Here is a 22,670-nt window from a genome sequence, read left to right as displayed (position 1 = left end):
GGAAGAAGAGTTAAAAGAGAAATGTGTCCAAGGCGGAGCTGAAGATACAAAAGTTTCAGATTCAGAACAAACAAAAGACCAACCAGTGACCGCCGACCAATCAGACAGGATGGAGCCGCCTGCAGACACCGTGGAGGAGCCTGAAGCAGAGCAGGAAACCACTGAGTGAATGGATATCAGAGAAAAACATGTGTTATTATACAAGCTTGACGTGGGCTCATCAAAACATAGTCACTGTTTGATCTTATAATACACATTTACTGTTGAATTTTTGACATTTTTTTGTGCTTTTTCATCATATATGCCTGAATAAACAAGCTGCTGTGACATTCTTTACTGTACACTGTTGTAAGGACCGTGCAGAGCTGGGCTCACAGTGGTACAGTATTCTCCTGTTGGAGGGAGGAACAAAGCAAACAGGAGAAATTCTTGAGGTGAAACAGAGCAGAATTAATTCAGATCAACAAGTGTAAAGGTTTTAGAGGCCCTGTGAAGATGAAAGCAGCTCTCAGTTTTACATGTATTACAGTTCAGTGTCATTAAGGGCAAGAATAAATACCCCCGTGCACTAAACTTTGGAAATCCTTCTGTTGGGAGATAAACTGACTCAGACGGAATTTTAAAGGGAACTGAAATTGACTAGTTCCTTCTCTGCAGCCAGTCAATGCTCATTTGTTCCTCATTACTTCTATGACAGCCTGGTGGCACAGTGCCTTTTAGATGAAGGTTCAATCCATCCAGACATCTGCCCTGCTGGACTGTCTGACAGAAAGTCCCTGAAAATCTCCTAATGAGTGTGACGTCTGACCTCAGAGCTGAGAGCATTTAGGATAGATGTCCTCACTCTGGTTCATTAAATATCACGCTCATTGCGTAAGTGCAAAAACAATGCAATGGTGGTGTTTTTGCAGAGGTCATCCAGTCACAGCTATCAGTGTGTAAATCTGTTGTTTACAGTGCATAGTTAGGCTATTTACAGTAGGCTAACTAACATCAAAATGAAAATAACAGAGTGAAAATATAAGATGTAAACATGAAATGTAAGCACATGCACAGACAAACATACAGGCTCATATTTCAGCTCAGATGGTCTTTTAAACATATTTTTAGACACTTTATTGTGGTTATATTATGTTGTTCGTAACCCACACACACCCATCCTGTATTGGTTACTTCCAAAAGTGCAGAATAACATGAGCAGCCTCCTTTACCCTCATGTGGATGCACACTTTTGTGTTTTTATTTTTTTTTGGTAAAATAATGGTTTCAGTGTTTTGACTCTTTGTGGCTTTAAATGTTAGAAGGTTTCATTTTTAAATTGCCAGGTTTGCACTCCTTGAACTGACTGGTTTTATGTTTTTAATTCAGTCTGGAGTGGTTATAAAACTATCAGCCCTGCTAATCAATGATCTTCATGATAATTAACCTCATCATCTGCGCTGTGATCACGTGCCGTCTGAGCGCTGCAGGGTCACGTGGTGCGCTCGGCTCGCAGTCCTCCGGTGGAGCAGCTCGGTGACGGTGTGAGTGTCCCCGCGGGCGAGGCTCGACTCCGGCAGGTAGGATGATTTGACCAGCGCGTCTCCTCGGTGCTCTCGTTTAAAATATAAACATAAGATGAGACAGTCTGTGTGAATGTCGCTGCTCTGCAACGGTTCTGAGGCTCATTTTTAACCCGTGACTGCACATCGCCTGTGAAGTGCTGTCAAACTAAGTGTTATCGATGAACTGTCAGTCTGCGGCTTAAATCGAACATAATATGGGCTGATTCCGCGCTCCTGCTATTTATAAAAACATTCAGCCGCGTCCCTGAACGCCTCATAGGTTTGTGTTATGAAAACACTATTTTAGTCCAGAGGTGCTGCAACATTTTGACATCCATCACACGGTGATGTGGGCTGAAACAGATTCCAATTTTATAGACATATAAAATCACCTCAGACTCACACACACACACTTATAGAAGTGCTAATACAGCTAATATGGCTGTAATGAGAGCCACTGATAGTGGGTTTATTTTGCTGATACCAATTTTTAGGGAGTTAATATAATCTAATAATTTTATCAATATCTCAAAAAGTCTTTTTATGAATAATAAATAATAATATTTTAATAATATTATGTGTACAGTAGTTTTTGTGTTCTCAGAAAACCAGTTCCATCATTATAGATGCACCTAACGATATTGGTATAAGCTGGCATAAACTGTTTTAACATCATTGCTAACACAAGCTAACAACAACAGCTTGGCTCCCAACTTTTGTGGTAAATGTAACACAAACTACAGTTAGCTCCCTGCCTCACTAACATAGGTTTAATATTAGCACGAGTGACAGGACGTTTGTCAAGGACAGGGTAGGTTTGCTTGTTAGCAATTTACTGTGAAAACAAATCTGATTAGCTGTGAGCTACTTGTGCTTGAGAAGAATGTGTAATGTAAACATGGAGTCAGACTGTGGTCTGCTGGGCCAATCATGTGATGGCAATTCACTCTGAGCATCTTATATTTGTTTGGCATAGTGGCACATATTACATCTATGATACATCTATCGTCTAATAATCACTGTGTATTGATCAATGTATGTGTATGCAAACTTATTTGGATTATTGACATACTGTCAGCTGAGAGAAAAACATGGCGGCATTATGTTTGGTAACCTGCAGGCTCTGTGACATTGGTCATTGGGGTAAACAAATGCTGGCTGACACAGGGTCACGTTGGACACTTGGGCAGGAGAAACGTGCCAAGACAGGGAAAGCTACCTCTGTCCTAATCTTGTAAACAGGATTAACACCTCTTAAGATCTGCCCACCCCTCACAGAGGTGGATGAGAACTGGTTGTACTGGATTTGTACCAACGAGTACTGGCCTTAAAAACAAAGCTTGTAATTATATTATATCAAAGAAGAGGCCTCACAATATGAATTGAATCCCAATGGAATTAGAAAACCTCATTATATCATTATTATTGTTTCACTGTAAGCATCCATGTTTGATCTTGAAGTTCTTTGTTGACAGTGGAAACAGAAGCTGCTCCAGGTCCACTTATTCACTTGTTCTTGAGCTTTTGACCAGCTTTTGCAGCTCAGTTCAAGTCAGTTCACAGTTAAATGTGTGGCAACAAATCTTTAATACCCGCCTTACTCTTTGTCAGCTTTAGGGATGGTGAGTGTAGAATTTGGCCCCTTTTGTTTGACAAACATGCCCACACTCCGGCTCAACATGAAAACGGTACAGATCACCATCGTACCACTCGCTGAAGTGTAAAACAGAGGGGTCTGACTGCAGAGCTGTGGGAGGCCAGCTTGTGCTATATTTGGCGTTGTGTGCAGACAGCAGTGAGTCCGCTCAGCAGGAGGATCCTGGCTGTGCAGCACTCCCATCGTGTCCTGATGACTCTCATCTAGACACTTCTGCTTTGTTCATTAAAATGAGCGTTTCACTCCCAGGTCAACAATGTGCTTCGCTGTTGTGGTGACGGTGGGGAGGGGGGGGGGGGGGGGGCTGCACAGTGTGTTACACAGTGCACACAGTCAGTGCAACGCTGTTTACTGTGGGTTTATTCCTCCATCAGTGACATTTGTGGATTCGTCGTCTCTGCTTTATACAGACTTTCATGGTTTCCAGAGTGTCCAGTTAACCCACATAACAGTACAAATAACGCTCTGATAAAATGGTTAGAATTTATAACGACAAAGTTCATCTTTTCTTCAACTCATCTTTTGGTTTTGTGAAGTCCAGTTTTGAAGCTCTGTGTGGTGGATCCAGTTGTCAAATGATGAAACGTGATGTGAGCGAGGTAGCCAGACAGCTAGTGGGACGACAACCTCCTGTTATGTAGAAGAGTAAGATTATAAGTCTAATAAAGCCTAAAAATGTTGAGAAAAGACAAAGATATAGAAGAAATAAGCCACATACGACATTTATGTATTGTGTTACATATACTGAACCAATTTGTACCACAAGAAGGGACATCATGGTAGTTTGCTCTCCAACAAGAGGACAAAAAGCATCATCTACCTTAATGTCTCTGTGTATAGCATGATGATGGAGATCAAATTTACACTGCTGTAAATTTCAACATGGCGGTCTGTGGGGATTGGTGAATGTTCGCTGAAGCCATTTTGATATGTTTGTAGACCTTTCCTGAATAGCAGTGACAGGGAGGGCTGGTGTGGCAATACATTATATAAGAGGTTTTAGGGCTCAGGCGTAATTTTCTTCTCAGAGTGTTCAAAAAAAGGTCATAGGAGCTGTGGTGCACGGCGCGGGCTGCCTGAGGAGGTGGCATAACTCAAATCAATGCTATCAGAGGTAACATGGAGCTGTCACAGTGGAGTTCTGTAGAGCAGCAGGACGCTCAGCTGCACCCGAAGTCCCCCTGGACTCTGGTGAGTCTGGGAGCTGGTTTGTTCTTTTATGACAAAAGTAAAGGCTGAAACTATCAAGACTAATCTGCAACACAGTTATTACATTTCTGGAAAGTCAAACGTTCTAATAAAAAACATCAAATATGAAATTTTAGAGCCAAAAACGAACACTAATCTTTCCGATTTTGTTGATTAATTATTATAAAAGTGAGAATTTCAGCTTTGTATCTCATTATCTAAACGTTTCTACCTGGCCTTATTCTAACCTTTGTTGAAAATATAACCCTGTTTGTATAATCTGTGTTATTTGTGGGGGACAATGAACCGTCCTAGTATCACTTTTTTAAACACTCTGTAGCCAGTTTCTTTCATCATAGAGCTGTACATGTTTTTCAGTCATCAGCAGTTTGGGATTTGCTGGATGCATTTCTGTGTTTTACAGCAGCTGCCAGTCTCAAAAGGCTGATTATTTTCGAAGTCCATCCATCTGGTGTGGAGCTGTGACGTTTTTTAGTTGTTCTAAATACAGCACTAAAATCCCCTTCTTATTGTTTAGAGCACAAATGAAGAAAATGAAGCCATTATTACATGTTTAATGGGGCATACTCTCATCTAATTGGAGCTCAGGTGAAATCTGTTTTGTTAACTATAGTAATTACAGATAAGATGACATAATTATGACTGTCCTGTTGGGTTGATGAGTGAGGCTGCCCCCTGATTTAATAGATGTGAGGAGCCAGTTTGAGCTCAGAAAAGCTGCTGATTGATCTTGAGCTTGAAACAAGATGATGTTTCTGTTCAGAGCAAATGTAGACATGTATGTTGCTTCCTGACTCCACACACAATAATCTAACAGCAATGAGTAGCATATAGACAGCCTAGAGCTGATCAGCAATCAGATCATATATTGCTGCTGCTGCTGCTGCAGTGTCTGTGGAGCCATTGTACAGCAAAAGGGACAGAGTTGTCCTTAACAGCTGTGCGTGTTGAAATCTGACAACAAAAATGATAAGAAAATTAAGAACCTCTCGATAAATTGGCAGCACATGAAGAGGATAATGTGCTGAAGACAATGTTGTTGTTTGTTACAACAACACAATATATGAGTTACACATGTTCTTGACAATATTCTCATATAAGATAATAAAGAGCTGAAGCAGGTGTTAGTATCCACCTACTGATTGTAGTGTGTGTCCTTGTGGAGACAGAACACAGGCCCTGATTAGGTCTTCATCAGCTCTGGACTCTTTTGAGGAAAATGGGACAGAGCCGCTGTGTTTAGGGACCAAGCAGCTTGTATTTCTTCTGCAGACTATTCTGAACAGCAGGAGCCTCACTGCAGGGACGGTGGCCTAAAAAAAGTACTGCTCGGTTTTGAACTGCTTTAAAGTTGAGCATATTAAATAACTACGAGTGTTTCTTCTGACAGGTGGACACCATGAACTATGTGGGGCAGCTGGCAGGCCAGGTGCTGGTGACAGTAAAGGAGCTGTACAAAGGGATCAATCAGGCCACTCTGTCGGGCTGCATCGACGTGATTGTCGTCCGACAGCCTGACGGGACCTTCCAATGCTCCCCTTTCCATGTCCGCTTTGGGAAACTGGGGGTGCTGCGCTCCAGGGAGAAAGTGGTGAGTGTCTGTAACCTGGATGTGCTGCAGCTGCGTCTGCGATGATAATGTGCTCCAGCAAATTAAATGTAATGATTATCTAATTGCCCTCTGCCTCTAATACTTCCATCTCCAGCACTTTACATCCAGTCCATTCTGCTTCTCACTGCATTTTCTCTGTATATATAGCCAGTGAATTGGTCAGCTGAGGACTGAGATGGGATGCAAAGCTCTGCTCAGCCTCACATTCATGCCATGATTTGAAAAACTACACAGAAATGTCAAGAGTCAGACTGCAGGAAGTCATCTGTGGTTTACCAGGAGGTTTGATTCTGCAAATCACATGGTGGTTTAAAGCTTCTTGTGTCACAGAACAAAGCTTTGTATGAAAAGTCAGAAGTCAGACTGCTTATAGGTGACATTTTAACTTGTAAGTTCTCAACCCTGTGAGCCCAAGCTGTTTCACTGCAACACAAAGTCCTGTATGTCTATGGAAACAGCACCGTCATGGCTAGAAGAAGTGAACACAAACATGTCACGTCATGTCACATGTCATGTGTATAAAACAGAATGAAGATCATAAACCAAAGTCACATTGTTTGAAAATCACAGAATGAAAAGAGGAAGTCAATAAGCAGTGTTTTTATGTACAGAATGTAGTTGTTCTCTCTGCTTTTTGTTTACGTAGAAGAATACTCAGTTTGTCATGTGACTGTTGGTCACAGGTGTAAACCGTTGATGCATGTTGAAATGTGATTTTAACCTTAGAGTTGGTTTAATTTTCGGATTGAACTGCACATGATGTGTTCAAGAACCATTAGAAGGTTTCGTTCTGTACAGTTTCTGGCTGTGATAAAGTTCGTAAACATTTTGGAGTTCAAATATTTAACTGCTACACACTGCATTGTTTTAAATAACCTACTTCTTTGAACACAAACAGGCATTAAAGTCATTTTTCTCTGTGGCTTAACTCGAAATCTTGAGGTAAATCTGCGGCACAGTGTTCACACATACATATTGTGATCTGCTGTTAAGCCTCATTAGTGTTTGTTAAAACCTGAGGAGAACATGTTGACCTGGTAAACAGTGACACTGTGTGTACCTGTTTCCTGTAGATCGACATAGAGATCAATGGAGAACAGGTGGAGCTGCACATGAAGCTTGGAGACAACGGAGAGGCCTTCTTTGTCCAGGAGACAGAGCAGCACAATGTGAGTACTGTACAAAGGAGGAGGTGATTGATAAGTTTGTGGCCTGGTGATGAAAGACTGTCAGTTAACTCTCTCCATATTAACTCAGAGCTAAACACGGTGTTGTTTAACTCATTATTTTTTACTAAGGGCAACAACCTGATCGATCATTTCATTTCTATGATTAATATAAAGAGTACTTCTGAAACACTTACTTTCTTTTACCTTCTTTCTTCTCAACACAGGAGATTGTTCCTGCCCACCTGGTGACCTCACCCATCCCCACAGAAGAGGCTCTGTTCAGGAGCAGAGAGTCCAGAGCAACGGTGGAGACCAGTCAGCCTCTCGGTTCTGACGACCCGAGCCCTGGAAACCTCCCGGTCTGCTCCAACACAGCCGGGAAGAAGAAGAAGAGACGCAGAAGAAAGCACAAAGCCGAGCCACGCAAGGAGGAGCAAACAACCACAACACCTGCAGGCGGGGAGCTGGAGCTGTGTGAGCTCAGCTCAGACGAGGAGCACGGTGCACACAATGGACGGTGAGTGCTTACTCGTTTCCATCTGTTGTTTATTGTTGCTGTGTTATTAATGATGTTGTTTTCTCTCATCAGAGCATCTGCACTGTCTCTGATAAAGGACAACACGGACCTCAGGCAACACTCTCCACTCACCGCCCTGGAATGGGACAGCTACCCCTTCTCTGATGGAGACTGGGCACCCTGCACCACGTACGGCCCTCTGATCAAATATTTACACAGATCAGGACAGTCCACTTTATAAAAACACAGACCGAGGGACACAAGGCTCCCGCACATGTTACGTTGGAGCTGACTCAGTGGAAATGTGCTGTTTGCTTCCACCAGGGATGTCAATGAGCCCATGTCGCCCAAGAGTGACTCAGAGCTGATAGTGAAGCCCACAGAGAGCATGCTCAGAGCCGAGTCCCACATGCAGTGGACCTGGGGCGGGTTTCCAGAATCCACCAGGGTAAGACACAGAAACTTTAAAAAAAAAGTCTGCTAACTACTTTTGTATATTTCATTTAGTTCTGTTTTATATCCAGGTGAACAGAAAAGACAAACCAGAGCCAAAGACGCTGACCATCACTCCCTCTGAGAACACACATTTCAGGGTTATCCTGAGCTCAGAGGCCATGGAGGAAGAGTCGGGAGGAACAACCGATCCCATCTGCAGCATCGTTAAACCAGAGCCTCGCACCATCAAACCTGATCAGTGCAGCTGCACATCACAACCCCCAGAAGCTTCATTGCATGACACAAACAACTCAGACCTTTCAGATTTAATGTCCAGCTGCTTCACCTCTGAGCCATGCGATGGCAACTCTGACCTCAGCACTAAAAACACACATAAACCCAGGTGGACATCGTCACCGCCGAGCCGCAGGAACAGCGGCTCTGCTGAACGGGGGGAAACCGCTGCTGCTTCATTTAAAGCCAACGACTCACCCGTCAAGAGGAGAGGTAACACAGCCTCCTTTATACCTTAACCGGATTCATGGTTCTTTGTTGAACTGTACACAGCTTACACCATCCACATTTATACCTGAGTGCCACGGTGGTCAGTTAATTTACTTCTCACACTTCAGACAGTGTAAATGTGATTGGATTGTCAAAGACAACAGAAAGAGCAGCTGATAAACAGATATTACTGCCTCATAAGGAAAAGTTTAAACAAAAATAATTCACAGATGAAAACCGCTGAAAAAGAAAAAGATTTTCTCTCAGGTTAAAAGAACAATTGAAGACAGCGGTTGTTTGAGAGGTCTTCCTCCTGTGTGAGACAGTAACTACACCCAGGCTGAATGAGAGAATGTTAGCAGGAAGGATGTGGTTTCTGTGCTCTATGTGTTTGGGTCTGCTCGACTTCTACTCGCAGGAGTTAAAAAAGGGAAGTGAGTCAAAAACAGCGAATCAGTCAGTGAATTTCTCAGAAGACATTTCTTTTGTTTCCTTCTCATGAAGGTGTGAGAAAGAGGAGCCAACATCAGGGACCGGAAGATATCTACCTGGAGGATCTGAATGCTCTTGAACCGGATGTTGCTGCTCGGTACTTCCCAAAGAGGTACCAAGAAGTGGTGACAATACACATTACACCACTTTGAAATCTAATAAATATGACAGCAGCTTTGATTCAGGTTCCTGTGTTTCAGTGAGTCCGAGCAGGTTCCTAAACACTGGGAGGAGACAGGTCGGCAGTCTGGATCCCAGTCTCCACAGTCGGTGGGCAGCGCGGCAGCAGACAGTGGCACAGAGTGTCTGTCCGACTCTGCTGGTGACCTGCCCGATGTCACGCTGTCGCTGTGTGGAGGCGTGGGAGAGAACTCAGAGATCTCTAAAGGTGGTGTATTAGTTATTAGGAACACTGAGATAACATTTAATCCTTTTTTAAATAAAAAAAAAAACGTTAAACCAGTTCTGGTGTAAAGTTGTAGTTTTTCTGTTTCTTTTCTTCCAGACAAGTTCATGGAGCACATCATCACCTACAATGAATTTGCAGAGAATCCAGCAATCATCGACAATCCTAATTTGGTTGTAAAAATCGCAAACAGGTGCCCTGTCTCATCACATCTTCACAGGTCTTAAGATGCCACAATAATAATAACATTTGTGCATTAATACTAAGGAAATATTATTTCTAGGTATTACAACTGGACTCTGGCTGCACCATTGATACTCAGTATGCAAGCGTTCCAGAAGAACCTGCCAAAGGTATCCTTCAGTCTGATGTGTGTTCAGAAAGAGCCGCTTCTATCTCTTTACTGTACACAAGCCTGTGTTGTTTGTCAATACTAGGCTACAGAGGAGGCCTGGGTGAAGGAGAAAATGCCCAAAAAGTCTGGACGCTGGTGGTTCTGGAGGAAAAGCAGCGTGAAACAGGTGTGATTCAGGACTGTAAAGTGACTCACATACAGTTTGAATTGCAAATGAGTGGAAGCAGATGAAGAACAAACGCGCCTGTCACCATCATAGTGGTGTGCATTATTATATAAAGACAGTCCCATGGAAGCTGATTTTACTTGTTTTTATTTTTTTATATTAATGTTCCCTCCTCTTATCAGCTGTCATCAGAGGCCAAGTTAGAGAGACAGGAGTCCAGCGAGAGCCCTGCCCTCCACCAGGCCCCAGAAACACAGTGAGTCAGCAACAAAGCTTCAGCTTCCCCACAACACTACACACACATGCACACACCAATGCAGGCAGTGTTGGGTAAACATGTGTCTCAGAGGGAGGATTAGCATGTTAGTCAGCGTCAGTGCTGTCATCTCCTGACTCATAAACCTATCAAGAATCCCTGGAATAATACTTCAGAGAGTTACAATCATTAGCAGTGTTGGTGTAAAGGAAAAAAAAGTCCGAAACACAAACAGGTTGAGATCTGCCGCCCTCTGCTGACTGCAGTGATTTATGTTACCTAATACAGGAGATCCAGCCCTCACATGAAGACTGGTTCTGGTCATCCTCTCCTGTGCAGGCAGAAAACGGCTGAGTGGTCCAGTGATGATGAGACTAAAGAGTTGAATGCTGCTGCGCCTGCTCTGACACCTACTGAGCGTGTGCAGACTGAAGGCCCAGCACAGGCGCCGGGTCACTCCTACAAGAAATCCCTCCGCCTGTCATCTGACCAGATAGTAAGACCACTCAGTAGCTGACATTTTTTGTCCATGAAGGATGTTTATGATCCACCCACAAATACACTCTGAGCCATTTTACTGAATATTTGTATGAATTGCTGTTGTGCGTCCCAGGCGAGTCTGAGGCTGAGAGACGGACCGAATGACGTCACCTTCAGCATAACCACTCAGTACCAGGGAACGTGTCGCTGCGAGGGCACCATCTACCTGTGGAACTGGGACGACAAGGTCATCATCTCTGACATCGATGGCACCATCACCAAGTAAATATGCACACTGGTCTTGTTTAACAAACACCAAGGTGTATGTAGAAGGGTCAGATCTTCATTGATAAGACTCAGTCCGACCTGTAGACTTCATCTGTGTGATTGTCCCCACAGATCAGACGTGTTCGGTCAGATTCTGCCTCAGCTCGGTAAAGACTGGACCCACCGAGGGATCGCTAAGCTTTACCACTCAGTGCACGAGTAAGGCACAAGACAGATGTTTCCATGACAACACTGTTAGACAGCAAACAGTGAAAGGTTTAACGTTTTTAATTTCTCACCACCGCAGGAACGGTTACAAGTTCCTGTACTGTTCAGCTCGTGCTATCGGCATGGCTGACATGACCAGAGGGTATTTGCACTGGGTGAATGACAGAGGGACTCTCCTGCCTCAAGGGCCTCTCATGCTCTCCCCAAGCAGCCTCTTCTCTGCCTTCCACAGGTAAGAAAAAACACCTGCAGTGGTGATTATTACTTTATTACAGGCTTTAAGTAATAGATGTTTGTCAGCCACAAAGATTTGCAGCAACTTCCCTCTGCTCTGCCAGACAATTACAGTGCAGGTAAAACAGGAACATCCAGGAAGCCATTTACCTTGATGCAAATTACAGTCATTCTGCTTTTTATCTTGCATTTGTTTGGCCAGAGATAAAATATAACATTAACATGTAGGAAAATACAGGAAACACATAAATGAGCCTCAGGCCAAAGGAGACCACACAGTTCTTATTAAGCCTGTTGGTGCCACTTTAGTCTCTCTGTATACTAGAGTTTAGAATCTGGTGGAAAGAGGTGGAAATCATACATAAAAGGTTTCTGAAAAACCTGAAAAAGTATCTCAAACTGGACAAAACCACACATGTTAGCAAGCATCAACTGCTAGGTCTGCACAAAAAAAACCCAACACGCCCTGGACAGGCCCTAAATCAAACTGAAAGGACAACACATCGAGCTCTTGAGGATGTAAAGTAGGTTAGGCCAGTTCTGAATGCATCAGACTAGTCTGCAGGGTGTGTGTTACTCTCACAACCGGAAGGGGGAGACAGCTGTAAAAGCTAACAGCGCAATGTTGTATTAATGTATATTAATGTTTGTAATATTGTGCATTGACCTACTAAAAGTAGCTTTTATTTTGAAACTCTCCGGTTAGAGAGATCATAGAAAAGAAACCGGAGAAGTTTAAGATCGAATGCCTCACAGACATCAAGAACCTGTTCTTCCCAAACACACATCCCTTCTACGCCGCCTTTGGAAACAGAGAGAGTGTGAGTGTCACATTTTGGTTTTTCTATTAAGTTGTATTTGAGGGAAAATGGCCCTTATCTTAGTCTTTTTTTTCCTGTACATCAGGACGTGTTTGCCTACAAGCAAGTGGGTGTGCCTGTGTGCCGGATATTCACAGTGAATCCCAAAGGGGAGTTGATTCTCGAGCAAGCCAAAGGCAATAAAACATCGTGAGTAGCGTGCCATCACTGGAGCCATTGTTTTTATCTGTCTGTCAGCTGTTTCTGGACTCACACAGGCGTTTCTTGTTCCTGCAGATATGGCCGGCTCAGTGAGCTGGTGGAGCACGTTTTTCCTTTACGCAGCACACAACACAGCGCCACCTTCAGCTGCCCTGAGTTCAGCTCCTTCTGTTACTGGAGACAGCCCATCGCTGAGGTGTGCTTTGAGGAGCTGCTGTAACTCATTAAAACGCTGTTTTATTATAAATGACATCTGAACCTTTGTCAGAGTTTGAAGTTGGAATATTAACAATCTGAACCCAAAACCTGCCGGCAGGTTTAAAATGCACGATCATCACCATTTACTACAGCCAGGATTTCTACTTTCTGATGGTACCTGAATGCCTCTTGTGTGGCAGTCTCATTATTCTACAGGTCACAATTAAAAGTGTCAAAAAACAAAACATTCTGTACTCTTCAGCCTTTATGGGCTCTCCTGTGACCAGCAGTCACATGACAAAAATTCTGCAAACATTTAGCAACATGGCTCAAAAATGAAATATGAAAAGCGAGGTGGGACAATGTGCCTGATGTTAGGCGGACATGCTTGAGTTCTCTCTGTGATTGTGTGGTTTGCCGGACTTTTTGTTGCAGTGAGCTCTGACTGAAAATACATCAAGAGCAAACTAACTGCTGTGGGGTTCGGGGGGTTAAGGTATTCCATATTTTCTCATGCACATCATTTTCTCAGTCTTCGGTTGTGGTCCCTTCATGTACTTGTATTTTCGTATGTGGAGACTTTTGGGACAAACTGAAGCCAAAGGTTTTGACACATCTGTTGTCGCTCTTAACATTTGCACAGTTTTTGTCTTGATACATATGAGTAGGAGTTGTCCAGTAACAGTGTGGTGTGAAACACAACCACTGACCGTAGTGTAGCACAGCTGTGTAGTCGTCCCTTTATGGCCTTATACCCCATCTTATTTAATGCATATTGCTCCAAAGCTGCAGATTTTGCACTAACCAACAAGGAAAATATATGAGGATTAGCTTGCAGTTAAAAACCGCTTCAGTGCTGCTCATCTGTACTTTTCCAAATGAAGTGATGAATTCTGATTCTTTGTTGTTATTCCTTTCACACTCGTAACAGCTGTCAGTAAGTCTGACTGCATTCTTTCTATGAAAGTGATGAAGTTTGTGTGAAGCTGACACACAGTATATTCATAGTTTTATCAGGTCAATTTTGAATGAATTTTGCTGCTGCTTCTGTAGACTGTTGTGATGAGCTCTATTTTCATAGAGGGTAATAATGGGTACACACAGCATCATGCTGCACTGTTCAAAATCGTTTGTATTGTATTCATCAACAGTTAAACAGATGTCTTATGTTGCATTATACTTTTAATAAAAACATCATATTAGAAAGAACAGTCCAAATTTGGTCATTTTAGCACCAACAGGAAGTGTGTGTGTGTGTGTGTGTGTATAAGAGCTATAGTTCAACTTATTTTGTGTATTTCACCCCTTTATTTCCCTCTTGATGATGACACATCACTGTGAGCCGTGGTGCTGTACACTGTCCCTGTAACGTGTGTGTTGTCTCTGCATGTGGGGGAGCTACCGTTTTGAAGGGCTCGGGTAAAGCAGCACGGCACTGAAAGAGGACAGGATCTCAGGCGAGGCGGAGATGGCGAGCTTCCCGGCGGTCATGATGAGTCCTGCTCGGTCTCCTCGCTTCAGTGACAGAACCAGGCTCAGAGAGGTCGGACTGCTGCAGTTACACTGTTCCTGCACTGTGGATCCAGACAGGAAACCTGCAGAGTCCAGCTTCTGGATGCTGCGATTAGACACTGAAAGGACCGCCTCTATCTTCTCGCCTCGCTGCGCCACCAGCACGGCCGTCACCAGGTAGCGGCCATCTGTGGGAGCTGTGAAGATACCTGAGGACACAGTAGGACAGAGAGTGGCTCCTAATATACTCAAAAACAAAACATCAATCTGACCTCATACCCATGGAGACTCTGTTGCAGGTACCTGTTCTGGGGTTGTAATGTTCTCCGTCGTTGACGAGCACCTTGTCAAATCGAATGATCCCAACGTCTCCTTGAAAAAGTGGAAGAGTCAGCCCGGCTGAGAACGACACCGCCCCACCTGAACACAGGAAGTGAACTGTCACACATTAAGCAAACACAACAGTGACACAGGCAGGAACCTGAATAATTCATCTACTTTCATTCACTTTAAACAGCTGAACTGTGATGCAGCACAAGGCCGTACAGAAAGACTTACCTGACACCAGGGGTGTGCTGGTTTTTAGAGAGGCGGTGGGTTTGAGAGGGGAAGCTGTGAAGGGAAACAAACAGATGAGATGTGGAATAATAAAGGTGTGAATACACGTCGACGTGGCTGGACGCGCGCCTCACCTGGAGCTCCAGCAAATCCCTGCACAGGCATCATACTGCCGTCAGTCCCCTTGGGCAACTTGGTTGAGGTCATCTTGCCGGGCGGCCCCGCCTCACCGGTCTCCATTACAGGTGGACGCAAGAGGGAGGCATCTGCAGGGCTGACCGACTCCATGAGGCTCTGACCTGAACCCTGAGGAAGTCTCACGTCCTCCACTCTGACCTGAGCACCTGAACAGAGCAGAGAGGGAGTGAGCGATGGGGGTGAAGCTGTCGGCCAGACAGAGAAAGATGACTGCAGGTCACACGTGTCAACAAACCAGCTGCTGACTGAGAGACTCTTAAACCTCAACCATATAACATCTCTCACAATGACAGGCCTCCAAAACACGAGGAGACATGAGGTATCTGCTTTTATAGGCTGGTCTGAGGAAAAACAACTGTTTAGACGACTACAGTTACATCCTGAGAAAGGAAGGGAAAAAAATCTCTAAGTATACAAAGGAATCTGAATTTATTCATTTACTTACATGTGGCCCCAACATGCCTTTGCAAGAATCTGTTCATAAACCTTTTGGTTGTGGTTGGTGGTTAAGTTACAATTTTTTTTATACTTTTGGTTGTTACCCAAAGTTCATGACCCCAGGGCCACAGAGACCCTGTGATGCTTGTAGATCCTCCATCTGGGATCCTTCACTTTGTCCCTGAACCTATGATCAGGTATAGGTCTGTCAGGTCATGTCTGAAGAGCGGGCCACTGTTACACATAGTGTGTTTGGTTTAGAAATGTCTTCAGTAAGTAGCCATACAATAAATAGGATTATAGGCAGCCAGACAGTCTTTGTAGTGAATTTAACCCTTTCATATCTGTATGCAGCTGGCAGCCTGATTCCTTATTATCATGTTTGATACACCAGGTATCACTAATCTGTCATATATATCAGAATATTTCACTGAAGCTCCTGGCATCTCACACACACACACACACACACACACATTTCATGTGAAGCATATAAAGAGAGTGTGTACACTGATGATGCTTCAGTGTGAGGTGCGTGAAGCAGGAAACCCCTCAGTAACAACATGTTACTGTGTTTTTATTTTGTATATTCACACTTTCACTTGAAGTTGTGTTGATGGCAAAACTACTGCTGACTCACATCAACAACCAGTGAGAGTTTTTCTGAGCCTGTTTTTATGGACATTGATGCTGACCTGACTATTGTATGTTTAATTGGTAATTTATTTTATAATGTACCGTATGTTTTTTCTTATTTTTGCTGTTGCAATAATGCAATTTCCCCATTGTGGGACAAATAAAGGTTTTCTTAATCTTAATCTTAATCTTAATCTTAATCTTAATCTTAATCTTAATCTTAATCTTAATCTTAATAAACAGAGAAAATGACAGAGCACCGTCTCATCTGCCATCGTAAAGTGATCAGCTTCAAACGGTCACATTCCTGAGATGAATCCTGCAGTTTTATCAACAAATCAGCTTTCCTGGCTGGGGGTACGACGACAAAACTTTGCATCACATAAAATGCATACCAGCAGCATACCAGCAGCCTGTCCCCACAGCCCCGGGCAAAAGGGTCATTTACTACAGAAGCCTGTTAAATGCAACATGTGCAGAGAGAGCGGAGTGTAGCTGTAAAACAGCACGGGGGGTACGTCTGCAAACACACACACACATGTGTTCCTGAGTCGTGTCGCTGCTCATATAAAGTGAGGTATGTGCTGCAGAGAAAGGTTTGAACTGAATTCAAAACGGATGAAAAGAAGCAAATGTCTGCATGTCAGAGTGTTTGTCTTGATGAAAGAGGTGAGCTGTAAACAAAAGCAGCTGCATCTGCTGTCGACCACACATTTACATTCTTCCACCAAAGCAGAGTGGGAAATCCTCCCCTTGTTTTTACCACCACCCACCCCTTGTGTCACAAGAACCGCCACTTTCCACATTACAGACCACTTTATAATGGCCGCTCAGCATGAGTCACTGATTCTTTAAATCCAGTTTAGGACAGACTAATGTAACACCTCCTCTGTGTCGCTCCAGCTTTTTCTGTTCTCGAGGGCTTTCTGTCAGGTCCCATCTTGTTTTGGGTTTGCAGGGTTATCATGTTTGACCACGGAGCAGTGAGGGTGTCTGTCTTATCTCTCACAGGTCAACAGCCTACAAGCACTCTTATCTTTAAAGGTTTCCATGTTTGAGCTGTATGATGCTGTTTTCAGTTCCTCCTTATCAAACACAATAACAAGGATGTGCTTTAAAGGGACACACGCATACAACTGGCACTTTGCAGTTTATCACTCCATAATGTATACAACTACTGCAAACATGGGAGAAAGCGACACAAACAAGAGCTCATAACTGCGAGGTAAACAAAGGTTATGTTTATGTCCAGCATCTGTTTGTTTAATAGGTAGAATCATGCATTGTTTACATGTGAGCCTTTGTTTGCAGAGACTGTTGTGAAATTCAACATCCCTCTCACACATGTACCAGAAACTGCAGTACCTGAAATGACCACAAGAGACATTACACAACAGCAGTGCAAGTGGACAAATATCTAGAAATAACCTTTAAATGTTTGAGAAAATGGGTCATTTAGACTGAAACTGAAGAGCACTCGACTGCAGCTCACCATCTTTACCAGAAAATAGTTTGTGATCACACGTCACTACTTTACTGCTATCAAGTGCAGCGTTTAGGCAAATATGTAATGTAATCTTTCTCTGGATTTATGTGGCCAAATGATCTCATAAATTCTCAGTGACTTAAGGTTTTTTCTTTCATGACTTAACCACAAACTACAATAAATTCAAGAACGTTCTGAAGGCAACAAAATTCACTTCAGAAATGACAAATTACAGCTGCGTTCGCCCCTCTTCCCGACCCCCACTTATACAAGGTTAACAACTGCTATGACATCATGGTAAACATACTGACGGATGGCCTTTGGGACCTCGGTGCAGCTTTGAGTTTATTTCAACAGAAAAGGAGCTCAGGCATGCAAGCTGAGCAAAAATAAAATGTGAGAGAGGAGCTCCGAGGAGGAGACACCGATATTAATGTAACATCTAATTTTAAACAGGAGGAAGCTCCTGGCTGTGGCATAAAGAGTTGATAAGCTGTGTGCAGACCTCTAAGAGGCATTTTCCATTCTCTGGAGATAAGCAGGGATGAGACAGTAAACAGAGCGGCCTCCAACAGCTCTGAGTGTGAGTGGAAATCATGAATAACTTCCCAATGACAGAATCAAATGCCACAAAAACAGGGTGGAGCGACACCGATCAGAGCTGCACCCATCAGAAGCTGTCTTTTATTCCACCCCACCTTTATAACACTGCACACTGCATCACCTGCCCTATAAACGAGGTAACTGAAGCTCGCTGCTCCCAAAGGAGGAGGCTCGGCTCGTAAACATCATGGGCGTGCGTCTAGGTTGCCTTTACAACTGTGGGACTCTGTGAAGTCCAGCTCGGTCTCGTAGGTGCCGTTAATGAGGAGAGTCAGTCAAAAAGTATGCAACATGCACCGATGTGAAACTCCCAGACAACGGCAAGAGTTACAATAAAATCCTGCATTATAATAAATGCATCTTCAATGTCACCCTACAGCTCTATACCAGCTCAACACCCAGGTTTACACTTGGATGCACAAATAAGCCTGGTGAGCAATGTGTCTTTATGCCAAGGCATTGCTCAACACAAGTGGGCTCTATTAAAACAAGCATGTGTGTTCAATCAAGCTTTAACTCAGAGCATGGCTAAATGGAAATCCAACTTCCTCTCACTCACACAGTCCAACAGCTAAACCTGTCCAGTAAGACATCCAGCCCGTGATCAACCAATGAGTCCATGTCCAGACAGTGATCTAAAAGCCTGGGAAACATTACAGCTATGTGATCCTTATCTCAGGCTTTCACTATTGAAACTTCAATAACTGTAAGTAAAAACATCACATTTAGCATGATACAAACCGGGGAGAAGACAAAATGCAGCCTAAGCTAGGTGGCTATACTGGAGATATACAGATATCTAAGCCATATTTGTGAGGACATCATGATACCCAATCAGAATTTCAGTACATCATGGACAGATTGTCAGTCTATCACAGCGTCCATCATCAGAAGGTTCTGGAGGCCAATGGAATGAAAGAATTGATCAGAATGTATGTTACTGTCACACATACATCCTGCAGAAACATGAGGGCCAGCACTTCATTCTTTTTAGGGTCAGATGGTGCTGCATCATGGGAAGAAGTAAACACTGAGTGAATGTTTGGCCCACAGCACAGACCGCTTACCTTCCCTCCCAGGAGAGCTGTTCGTCAGCAGCTGGAGGTCTGAGATGTGGTTCTGCAGGGTCTGGAACGTTCCCTTCAGGCTTCCGATATCTCGGCCATGAGCTCTAACTGTGCTGTTCAGCTGGTTCACACAAGTCCACAACCCAGTGACGTGCTTATTCAGCCCGTCTTTGATCCTCTGGAGGCTCCCTGAGATTGGATCCAGCTTGCTGCATAAAGACTCCACATTAACGATGCGACTGTCCATGGTGGCAATCTCCTGCCCCACACCTTGGGTTTTTTCCCTGCAGTGGTCGGCCTCAGCTCTCACATCCACGCCCAGCTTGTCCAGTCGCTGTCTCAGCTCCTGGTGCTGTGTCCGGTGGAGCTCCAAGAGGTCCTTGGCTTCCTGCTCGGTCTTAACTTGAGCCCAAGTAGAGTTCAGGTTTTGCAGAGTCTGAGCCTGCTGGTGGATTACATCTGACAGTGAGTCCTCCAGTCCGCCCACACGGCCTTTAAGGTAGCTGAACTTGCTGTGGACACTTTCGATGCTTCTGCTGCAGTTGAGAAGTTGTGCCTCCATGTCTGCAGATTTGCAGCTCTTGACATCCTGCTGAAGGTTTCCCACAGCAGTTAAATTACACTGTTGTGAGCAAAACTGGTCCAAGGCACTGAGTCTGTCCTGTAGAGCCTGAACAGAACCCTTTAGAGAGTTAATGTCTTTCTGTGGAACATGTGGACTCTCCAGCTGTCCACCAGACGAAGAGGTGATGCTCGTCTTTACCAACAGGGAGAGTCTGTTTTCCACAGAGGCCAGCTTGTCTTCCAGAGTCCCCCTCAGGTCTTTGGCAGCCTCTGCCTGTTCTCTTCTCAGTGTCTCTCCTACCGAGAGGCACTGCACCATCACAGTCTTCACCGATGAGTTCAGACGGGTTTCCAGGCTGTCCACGCGAGCCAGAACAGAATCAGGAACTTGGCAGTCTTCTTTTCCTGAATCAGTCAGCTTAGTCTTCAGATCCTGGATCTCATTGCGGAGGTCAGTTTCCTTTGAGTCCATGAGCTCAGCCAGGCTGAGGTAGTTGGCCTCCTGTCCTTCACACTCCTCCTGAACAGACATGATTTTATAATCACACGAGTTCTTCAGGTCTGCCAGTTTGATTTCCATGCCCTCCATCAACTCGTCCCTCAGAGCACGGATCTTATCATCCAGGTAGGCACGCAGGTCAGCATCACCGCCTGAGGGGGCAGGAGGGGGAGTGGACAGCGGAGTCTCGGCTGCTTCCATTAACAGTCGTATTTGTCCATCGTGGTGGTTGACCCGACCCAGCAGGTTATCCAGGGTGTTAGTCTTAGATTCCAGATCATGTGACACCTGGTTAATCTTGTTCATGACCTCGTCCATGTGTGTTGTCCCGAGGTCAAAAGTGAAGTCCTGCACCTGAACGGTTTGGGTCTCTGCTCCCCGTGCACTGGCTGGCTGTTTCAGGTTATTCAGCAGTGTAACCAGCATTTTACTGGCATCCTCTTGGAAATCCACCCTCAGATTGGACGACATGTCCGTCAACCTCGCCTGCATGTCGAGGACCATCTGGGACAGTCTCTGCACCTCCTCCTCCAGGTGTTGTCCACTTTGAGGTCCTCCGTGACTCAGCAGTGACCCGTGACCCGTCTGACCTCCAAACTGCCCTTCCCCTCCCCATGGATGGTTTCTCTGTCCCTCTGTTTGCTGGCCTGGAGCTATAAGACAACATAAGAGAGAGGAAACAGGAATGTTTACACATTTTTAAAGCATTTGTCAGATTTTCACAACAGACCACTTTTACCTTGTGGTACTGGGAAATGTTCAGAAGAAGAGGGAGCCTGAGGGTGCCGCTCTACTTGGATTAGCCTCATGTCTTTAACCTCCCTGCAGTCGTGGCCCTGGTACCCTGGGCAGCACCTCCACTCCAGCTCTGTGACTGTCTTATAGCCGATCTTGTACATGGGCCTAAAGTGAGTTCGATATCTAAAAAGAGAACACAGCAAAAGATGCAAATATACGTATGAGCACCGAAACATATTCAAGAAAACTCTACAAGTCCAGATGCCTTGCTTCAATAGTCTCTACGAATATGACCTGGATGACTGAGAATCTTCATCAACAAGCGTATAATGTTACAGAATTCTTTCAGTCAGTAATACAATGTAAACCTCAAATAACAGCTTAGTAAAATGTGTTTGTTGACAGTGAGAGTCTGATAAACAGCAGTCACATTTAATCACACAGTTGGCAGGAAGCAGGGTAATACTTCCATTCATGAGGCCGCCTGATGATGAACTGCCTGTCACTAGTGTTTGTTGCTCAATGAACACCGAAGGAAAACAAAGAAAAAATGAGTGTTTGCCATTCATGGACACAGACCTCTTTGCTTAAAGTCTTTAAAGTGGTTTTGGATTCCTTTAAAAGCCAAAGGCAAAGTATATGCACCAGCCCCAGCTGTAGAGTGCATGCACTTGATCACGTTAAAACAAACAAATAAATAAAAGATGTGAAAAAATACACTGACCACAGAATCAATCGCAGCACTGACTGGATAGCACCAACAGTATTGCTTCATATTGTTAAAAATACTGACAAAGCAGATATCCACCCTCCACCCAAACTCCAGGACTTCTGGGAACTTACATCACTTGTTGCGCACAGCTTGGCAGCTCCGGTGGACACGGCAAAACCTCCGGCTGCACAAAACTCTCGGTGCCCCCCACGACGGCGCAGCTCACGTTCTTGTGCACAACATATGCGCACCAGTTTCTGCAGAAAATGACGCGTTAATCACAGCAGCGTTACGCGCTAATGGCACAAATTACGCACAGAAAAAATATAAGCAAAATCAACGTGAAAATTCGGATTAAAAAAAAAAAAGACGCAGTGTACTCACTTGTTCCTTTGTCGTGCGTCGCTGCCAGAATATGAGTTTCCCTGAAACATGCTGTGCTGGAAAGGTGATCCACTGATGAGAGGGAAAGTTATTAAAAACTGAAGTAGTGGAAGTCCGGCAGTCATGGTTAAAGTTTTTTTTTATTCCTGCCGCGTCTTTCAGAGGTCAGTCGGCAGAGGTCTGCGCTCTGTGGATCAGTCACGGCGCTGCGGGCTGCTCCCTCTCTGCGGTGCGCACATCTGAACAAGCTTTTCAGCGTCCTTGAATATGACGTTTCGGGACCCCCTCCAATACTGACAGATGGCTTTTCCCGTTTTTTCTGACCTCTCTCTCTCTCGGTCTGTCTCACACACACACACAGAACCAGACCCAGATCCAGCTTTCTTTCAGCATTAAAACCAATAGTTAAAAGCCGACATCATTTCCGGACATCCCATTTTGCATAATGATGGTCTCCGTTTTCAGGCATCGTAATTATCCTGTGCGTAAAACCTGCACAGACCCACCATGCTGTTTGGAGTAGAAAT

At 44.3% G+C, this 22,670-nt stretch overlaps 2 protein-coding genes across 3 annotated transcripts; one reads left to right on the top strand and one right to left on the bottom strand.

The window, feature by feature from the left end:
* Window positions 1-1,491: 1,491 nt before the first annotated feature.
* Window positions 1,492-13,777, top strand: LOC114453186 (phosphatidate phosphatase LPIN2-like). Of its 2 annotated transcripts, none has more exons than XM_028432947.1 (20): window positions 1,492-1,559; window positions 5,801-6,001; window positions 7,096-7,191; window positions 7,416-7,708; window positions 7,781-7,897; window positions 8,033-8,156; window positions 8,233-8,650; window positions 9,152-9,251; window positions 9,340-9,527; window positions 9,645-9,738; window positions 9,829-9,898; window positions 9,983-10,066; window positions 10,249-10,322; window positions 10,662-10,818; window positions 10,936-11,084; window positions 11,202-11,288; window positions 11,377-11,529; window positions 12,238-12,352; window positions 12,438-12,541; window positions 12,629-13,777. In XM_028432947.1, exons 2-20 carry the CDS (start codon window positions 5,810-5,812, stop codon window positions 12,771-12,773), a joined length of 2,760 nt encoding a protein of 919 aa, XP_028288748.1. In that variant the 5' UTR covers window positions 1,492-1,559; window positions 5,801-5,809; the 3' UTR covers window positions 12,774-13,777. The 2 variants fall into 2 exon arrangements, with proteins under 2 accessions (XP_028288748.1, XP_028288747.1); XM_028432946.1 differs by having other exon boundaries at window positions 10,611-10,818.
* A 61-nt stretch (window positions 13,778-13,838) lies between these two features.
* emilin2b (elastin microfibril interfacer 2b) lies at window positions 13,839-22,415 on the bottom strand. Its single transcript, XM_028432945.1, has 8 exons — window positions 22,144-22,415; window positions 21,891-22,016; window positions 21,049-21,230; window positions 19,247-20,962; window positions 14,956-15,165; window positions 14,822-14,875; window positions 14,567-14,683; window positions 13,839-14,472 (listed from the first exon to the last, which is right to left on the bottom strand). Exons 1-8 carry the CDS (start codon window positions 22,266-22,268, stop codon window positions 14,150-14,152), a joined length of 2,853 nt encoding a protein of 950 aa, XP_028288746.1. The 5' UTR covers window positions 22,269-22,415; the 3' UTR covers window positions 13,839-14,149.
* Between the last annotated feature and the right edge of the window lie 255 nt (window positions 22,416-22,670).

This window comes from Parambassis ranga, chromosome 20, assembly GCF_900634625.1.
Source record: "Parambassis ranga chromosome 20, fParRan2.1, whole genome shotgun sequence".
Taxonomy (NCBI): Eukaryota; Metazoa; Chordata; class Actinopteri; family Ambassidae; genus Parambassis; species Parambassis ranga.
Note: the sequence above shows the minus strand (reverse complement) of the source record. Positions and strands in the feature narration are given on the sequence as shown.

Excerpts from the sequence above, each read along its gene's own strand:
- LOC114453186 (XM_028432946.1), top strand. The coding sequence starts at position 5,810 with ATGAACTATGTGGGGCAGCTGGCAGGCCAGGTGCTGGTGACAGTAAAG. Across the intron at positions 9,528-9,644 it reads GAACTCAGAGATCTCTAAAG|ACAAGTTCATGGAGCACATC; the intron begins GTGGTGTATTAG and ends CTTTTCTTCCAG. Across the intron at positions 12,542-12,628 it reads GCCAAAGGCAATAAAACATC|ATATGGCCGGCTCAGTGAGC; the intron begins GTGAGTAGCGTG and ends TTGTTCCTGCAG.
- emilin2b (XM_028432945.1), bottom strand. The coding sequence starts at position 22,268 with ATGACTGCCGGACTTCCACTACTTCAGTTTTTAATAACTTTCCCTCTC. Across the intron at positions 21,231-21,890 it reads AGCTGTGCGCAACAAGTGAT|ATATCGAACTCACTTTAGGC; the intron begins GTAAGTTCCCAG and ends TTCTCTTTTTAG. Across the intron at positions 20,963-21,048 it reads ACATTTCCCAGTACCACAAG|CTCCAGGCCAGCAAACAGAG; the intron begins GTAAAAGTGGTC and ends GTTGTCTTATAG.